Source organism: Triticum aestivum, chromosome 1A (assembly GCF_018294505.1).
Source record: "Triticum aestivum cultivar Chinese Spring chromosome 1A, IWGSC CS RefSeq v2.1, whole genome shotgun sequence".
Classification (NCBI taxonomy): Eukaryota; Viridiplantae; Streptophyta; class Magnoliopsida; order Poales; family Poaceae; genus Triticum; species Triticum aestivum.
Window position 1 is genome coordinate 581,060,090 of NC_057794.1, and position 7,308 is coordinate 581,067,397.

General features: G+C 42.2%; 1 protein-coding gene across 1 annotated transcript; it reads right to left on the reverse strand.

Moving 5' to 3' along the window:
• Window positions 1–576: 576 nt before the first annotated feature.
• LOC123069721 (protein REDUCED WALL ACETYLATION 3) lies at window positions 577–6,643 on the reverse strand. Its single transcript, XM_044492661.1, has 16 exons — window positions 6,253–6,643; window positions 5,298–5,389; window positions 4,974–5,102; window positions 4,819–4,875; window positions 4,654–4,726; window positions 3,954–4,112; window positions 3,297–3,446; window positions 2,929–3,184; window positions 2,723–2,844; window positions 2,426–2,512; window positions 2,205–2,293; window positions 2,053–2,115; window positions 1,890–1,946; window positions 1,302–1,398; window positions 1,064–1,222; window positions 577–965 (listed from the first exon to the last, which is right to left on the reverse strand). The coding sequence occupies exons 1-15, from the start codon at window positions 6,283–6,285 to the stop codon at window positions 1,064–1,066; spliced, it is 1,623 nt and encodes a 540-aa protein (XP_044348596.1). The 5' UTR covers window positions 6,286–6,643; the 3' UTR covers window positions 577–965.
• Between the last annotated feature and the right edge of the window lie 665 nt (window positions 6,644–7,308).

Here is a 7,308-nt window from a genome sequence, read left to right on the forward strand (position 1 = left end):
TACGAATCTCCAAATTTTCATTAAAAAATATTGTAATATATAAGCTACACACAAAAAATCCAAGCCCCATTTTCATGTACATTTTGGGTTTTTTTTTGAAAGTATATTACTCCGTAATTATAAAAATCTGCACATACATAGTATACGCGTACTCCTTTCATCCGGTGAAGAGTGTACATATAAAAAATTTAGAACAAATTATGGAGTGGAGTAAAAAAATGCATTAGAAAGATGCAAGCCATTATCTCTCTCCTCTTTAATTATCCAATCCTCAATGAACTAAGTGCGTGTAGAAATTAAGGAGAGTATATGTATAATGTTATTGGTCTTGATTACCGTGTGAAGAAAGAGAAACATTTTTTTCTATTTTAAAATGTATTGGGAAGCTAGAAATACACTCTTTTGTGGACAAATTTTAAAGCCAAATGTACACTTTTCATCGAACGAAGGAAGTATACGTGTATGCACACTTTTTCAGGTTTTTTTTTTCTTTTGCAAGGCATAAAGATGGTATTTGAGTGTCAGGCTCCATTTGCCTTTCCCCCATTTGCCCTTCTCAAAATAACTCGAAAATAATTCAGAGCACGACAAGGTATGCTTCACAGTTCATGCGTTGACTCGCTATTTCTTTTTTACAGGAGGGAAACGCTTTCCTTGTATGTATAGAAGAATATCTAAGACAGGTTACAAAACAACAAGGTGCACACCAAAGTTGACAGTTACACGGCTGACAGCTGTTACAACTCCCAGAAGAATGGGTTGGCTTTTACAACAAGAAAAATGATCAAAAATTTGCGTCTCCCTCCACGGCGATCAAGTTCCCAAGGGCAGCTTCTTAGGGGAGCCCCTAGATGCAAATGGGACCGGGCATCCCCGCCAAGCAAACCTCGTTTGTGCGTGTGGAAGAAGCAGCCTTCCACCGGTATCATTTACTTGGCAATTCTACATCCATAAGAACTATTCATCTGCAATTACATGAACAAGTAAGTAAAAAAGCTCGAAGATATATGAGTAGTGATTTCTGGAAACTGTTGAGTGTGTAGAGTAGGGTCCTGCGCTTTACCTATACAGCCGGAATTTTTAGAAGAACGAGTGAGCAGCAATACAGACATACAGAGATGACAACCCCGGCAACGAAATTCTGGTACAGGCGGTTGTTATCTCTGCTAGGAATGAAGGCTGCCCTCAACACGTTTGTGATCTCAAATACCCGGTATGATAGCTGCAGCATTGAGTGAGCATGGAATTAGCATGTTTGATGATCCGGTTTTGTGAAATGCATCTGAGATCAGTACACTTACCAAAAGATAGATTGATGTCGTTAGCATGAAGTTAAGCATCGGGTAACCCGGTATGAAAGACAGAAGCCATTTGGGCTGCCCGTTTGGTACACTAGACCTGCAAAAAGAAAAGAAACAGCTCTCAAAACGGATCCTGCGTCTAGGAACCAGAGGCACGAGGCACAATAAGCAGAAACATGGAGAATGAAGACAAATCCTAGATGCACTTCGGTCAAAAGGTATTCATCTGCTTTCAAGAAACTCTCTGTTCTTGGCCAAGGACATTAGTGTTACATCGAGTAAAGATAGACGCAAGTTCAACTGTGATAGTTGCCCTTTTGTCTATACTTAGTGGAACTACCGCACCCAGACCAACAGAATAACTACTAATGGTTTATCAGGCAGGAACAGCTGGATGTCTACTCAAGCTACATAAAAAAGCTTAAGGTCTTCCAGACAGAGTTGAATGTCCCTTCGATTTTTGTTCTCGAGTCTTGAGCTTAAACATTTAATATCTTAAAGCATACTTATCACTGGACTACTGAACTGAGTCAACATTCAGTAACTAAAAGTAGAATCAGCATATGCTGAAACAGCTTAGTTCCATACCTGAGCCAAATGTGGATCTGGGAAATATAAGTCTCCAGAGTGACCTTGCCAAGCCAACTGTCAAATAAGATCTCGATCTTAGTAATGGAAAAAGCAAAGGAATGGGAAAGGGAAAATGCCTGAACAATCCATATAAGGTGCTACAAACTTAGTAGATGCTTACGCAAAAAGAGCCAAAGAAGCGCCCCTCAACTGTTGGGTGCAATTGCGTAGGCAAATATATACACTGTAAGAAATAAAGCGCTGTGTCAACTGCATGAAACAAATGTTGGCCGCGTGTCATATTGGTTACGATATCTTCTTTTTTATACGTACGTGATAGGAATCCATGACGTGTACGGATGGTACTTGTTGTACGTAATTTTGTCCAGCCTGTAGATATATTCATACCACAGATAGCCAGCCTAAAAGAACAGAAGTCCTAGTTAGTATAGCAATTGAGGTTAACACAGCAATGTTGACTAATTGGTAACAACCAAGCTAGCTGACATAGATAACAAGTCAGTGCATTTGTATGAGATGGTCATGTGACTTACCAGGACTGAAAGAGTCACAATGGTACCCTTGATCGACAACCTAACCTTAGTCTCAGATTCTTCCAGCTTCTCCATCCATCTTTCCACCTGTTCAGTATGTAAGGTTATATACTAGATTAATTTGAGATAAACAAAGGAACAAATACATAAGACAATAACATCTAAGTCTGTCATCATTACTGTAATGTATCAGGAGAGACTCCACAGAGGAAGTTTGTGGAAAGAACTTATCAATATTGACTGTGTATGCATGCATAACGGAAGAAGAGGAATACATATACATATCTGAAAACTTACATTAGGGTGAAAGTAAGCATAGATCATTCCAACAATCCATATGTACCGATCAAGCCCAGATCGGAAATGCCACTCATGCAATAAGGGTAAGTGTGACTTAGAAGGCTCTGGATCTTTATAGCCTACATTGGACAGAAAAAACAAAGATTAATACTCTGATCCATGACTGAGAAGAATATCCACAGAAAAATATATGGACAACTTACCAAGCAGGAACGTAAAGGGGGCCCACAAAATTTCGAATACCCCAGGAACTTCCCATATCAAAATGACAGCCAAGAAGCAGCCAGCAATCTTAATAGCCATAACTGATGGTATCTCATTATACTTGTTAAACAGGCCAAGTGATGCGTACACCATAAGTGTAAATAGGGTGTGCATTGGGCAGATATAGTACAACATAAAATCATTGTCAAGGACAATGCAACAGAAAGCCACAAAGAAATTTAGCCTCCACATCATCTGCGTTAAAAGTGTATTTATTACCCATTAAGTCTCTGACAGATGGTCCAAAAATCAAGAGAATTAAATTTATCATACGCAGAAGCGATAAAGGTTGAGGTAGACTCAGCACCTGTGCAAATCTTGCAATGCTAAAATCTTTCTTGATATAATAGTACGAGAAATTCCCAAATCCAGTCATCCAAACATAGCAAGCAATGAAAACACGAATTGCATTGTATATTTCTGACGCGCCAAAATAGTGGTACATCAGAAATAAGACCTGGAGAGGAAGATTGAATAATTATAAGTTTGTAACATACTTACAGCCAGAATACAGCTACAAAAAACTTACAAAGGACAACAAGTCAACAACAGAAACGGTACTGAAATATTAGTATATGTCTCCGTGGTATAAATTGCTGTAACATAAATGAGAAGAAGACTATCCCGGAACTAGTTTGAATATGGAGTAGCAGACTGGGACAATAATGCAAATACTCTCTTGACTTTAATGCATAGTAAAACTTGGTCTTGCAATATAAGAGAAGTAGACTAGAAACAGTGAAGGCACTAATGAGTGCACTATGTGCACAGCACATGGTGGAAATTTCACTAAATGAGCATCAAAGACATGCTTTGTGTTTCGTGTTGCAAACTGAAAGGATGAATGGCGAAAAAGTGCATCGAAAATGCCATCACACGCAGAATCTCTCAATATCTCCAACCACAGATATGACTAAAATCGCATTTACCAGAAGAACTAAAGCAATGAAGTAAAATCACTAACCTGCATCCACCCTTTCCATTCCTCAGTTTGGTGGCGGTTAAGATAGAGTATGGACTTTCCAGAAAACGCTGATTTCTCCTGGTGCTTCTTAAGTGAAGTAAGTGCTGATGCTATGATAAGAAGAATGTACAGGAACAGAAACAGGTCTCTGTTGTAGTTCTGTCAAAAAAAGGAACAAAGATTATGATACGAGCAAAAAAGAAGCGTACAGGCGTACACATGACAAGCATATATGGTTTTGTTTTGTATAATTCAGGTTTATCCCTACATAGTTGCTTATTACATGAGCACAAGAGTTAGTTTGGCTGACTCAGCTTACAAAATGTTGCAAGCATAAGCCACCATCTATTTGCTACAGGTTCCCAGATGATGGAAAGCTTAAAATTGTTAGATATGCCAAAAAATATGTCACCTGCTTTGCTCTAGCTCTCAGTCTCTAGCTTAATTTAGGCATATCTAAACTAAAGCTAGGCCAGACAAACCATTACAGCTTGCAGGTATTAATTGCTGAAAGATGAATGAGGAAACAAGTCATGGCGGATCATGTAACCAGAAGTAACAATGACACTCCTCGGAGATACGGATAATGTGCATACACTATTTTATTTAAATAACCGACACATGCTACAGTTTATATCTACTCTACTGTATGATACATCATTCAAAATGCATACAGTAAGAAATAAGAGTAACATAGTACCTTCTTGCTTTCTGGAAATATGTTTGTCCGGTCACAAATGTAAAAGTAAACCAGCACAATGCCAAATTCAGCCCTGCAAGATGGTTAGTGGACACATAAGTTTCAATAGCAGATCTCTTAGCTGGAAAATCTAGACTGGACGCAATTAATTCTGCAGGATCTTACATGGCTCTCAGTACAGCACGGTTTTCTAGCAGAAAAGGCTCATCCATTGTTATAAACCTGCAAGCCGCAACGACGTCATGACATAAGCACTCGTCATTTTCATGTGAGACCGTATAATCCTAAAATATGTATCTTATTGTTTATTCATATGATACCGTATTAAATTGGCTTTGGTAGACATGTTCCGGAATTTCGCCGATGGTGATTTCAACTGGCCTCCTTCAATTAATATAGCCTTCTCATCTTCCTTGGAGGTTTCATTTTCCAAAGTAGCATCTGAGTGACTGCAGATGACAAAATAATGGATGATTCGGGCAAAGTTAGGACGGTAGTTGTTCAGCTTCTGATTAACAAAGTAACTGTTGAATTATTTGAAGAAGCAGTATGCGGCTGGCAGTGGGTATGTATATTTAATGACAGCTGCTCGAATCTAAGTTGTAAAGTTAACCAAAAGCAGATATTCTGCTGAGAAATCTTACACTTTCCCATGTAACGAAGACTTCTTGTACTCCAGGATCTCGGAGTAGACCCATGCAATGAGGACTGGGAAAAGACCGAGTAAAAATGACACCTGCAAGGAAGGACAACACCGTGCGTGTTACATAAGCCCATGGCAGCATTGAAAATTGAACCTAGCCGCAATTTGCCAACGCAAACAAAAGCATAAGACTAGGAAACAAAAAGAGCTCAGCCTAAGTTTGGATTTGAGGAGTTAAGCAGCCAACTCCCAGTAAACTTTGCTCTATACTGTCTTCAGGGAAAGGTAGATCTACTGATATATATTCCAGCACAATGAATTTGGCATGGTGGACTGTTTGCTTTGATGTTTTTGACCAAATAAGATGTGGAATATCACAGCTCAAGTGCTGAACTCTAATTTTTCATTTTTGCATAAGTGTGTTCTGCTTTCTTGGATCATAACTGCGTGACACAAAAAGACATTTGTGCCTGGATGTCATGCGTCATGTTGACATGTTGTGAAACTAAATCAGAGCCGGGCCACCAAAGTCGTGAGGTAAGGACCGACTCACGTGACAGGCACACAAGACTACACCTTTGTGGGTACGTGCTGAACTGAATTTAATTCTTGCTCAAGCCCTGGAGCAACCTTAAACCATGGCATTAAACTCGGAACCAGGCTGCTCAGGTACACGTCACGCGTGTCGAGAACAGCTGCGACGCATGAGCTAACCCCGCTACGTAATCCTCTGCAATTTTGGTGGGCAGGGATCCAGGAGGCTCCTAGTGCTTGCTTGCTTAGACAGCAAATTCAGTAGGCTTACACACAAGTACTGCACTAGACGATTTCAAGAGCGGAGCGGGGGAGCTAAAATTGACTCCGGCAAGACGCTTATCTCGGCCGGCGGGGCGGGAATTGCTTGAGCAGCCACGAAATGAGACGAGGGATTGGCGGAGCGGGGGAATCACAGTCACCTGGCCGGGCGTGACGGGGCCGAAGACCTCCATCCCGCGCGAGATCCCGATCCCGATCCCAGCGGCAGCACGGGCAGGCGGGTCAGATCCGGGAGAGAATTGTGCACCAGATGAGTCGTCAGCAGGCCATGCCCCGCGAGCAGGGAAGTTGGACGGGGGAGAGAGACGGACGGCGAGGTCGCGGGCGGGTGGGGAGGAGACTGGGCTGATGGGGATGGGATTTATATATATCTTGCGCAATGGCGGGAGTGGGATTGGAGGCGGAGGGTGGGGAGGTAGGGGGAGGAGGAGATCTGAAGCAACCCAGCGAACGACGGGGCGGTGGCTGGTCGCGGTCGGGCCGGACGGACGGACCGACGGCCGGGGAAGGAAATGATGGGGAAAAGGGAGGAGGGTTGGTCGACGGGATGGTGGGTGGTTGCAAAGTTTGGTGCCACCCCTTTTCCTTTGCTTTTATACTCAGTTTAGTTTAGATTTTTGGACCCCGTCCTCGTGCTCCTTTTTAAAAAAAACAAAACACAGTACACTCGTCCTGCACCCCACCCTTGCTAGCATCTTTGACACAGATTGAGCAGACATAGTATCTTGAGATTTTACAAAGTCACCACAAAGACTCGGGAGTAGGAGCGTGAACATGGACATGGTCATCGGGACCACACAGACTCGTCCTCGGATCACCCTGGCGACGTGTCGTCTGTGGATAAGTGAGGAGCTAGCTGGCTCGAAAGAATCTTTGATTATGTTACAGGGCATGGCTTCTCGGTTATGCTCTGGCAGGGTGCTACCCTATAGTGCAGAACGACGCCTTTGTAGAGCCCGTTTTCAGCTTCACGGCATCTAAATCCTTTGTGAGAAGAGTTTGACGGTTTTTCATGTATCACCTAGAACTCTAAGCTCCCTAGGAGTACTTGCCCTGGACGCATCGAGGGTTTTGGGAAGTGCTCATTGGCTCATTTGTAAGTGGGCAATTCGTTGCTTGAGGCTACTTCGAGAGGTTTGCGGGGGTGTCCTAGTCAATGAACGAAGGCGCTTACTTATTTCCTCTTGACTCATGTG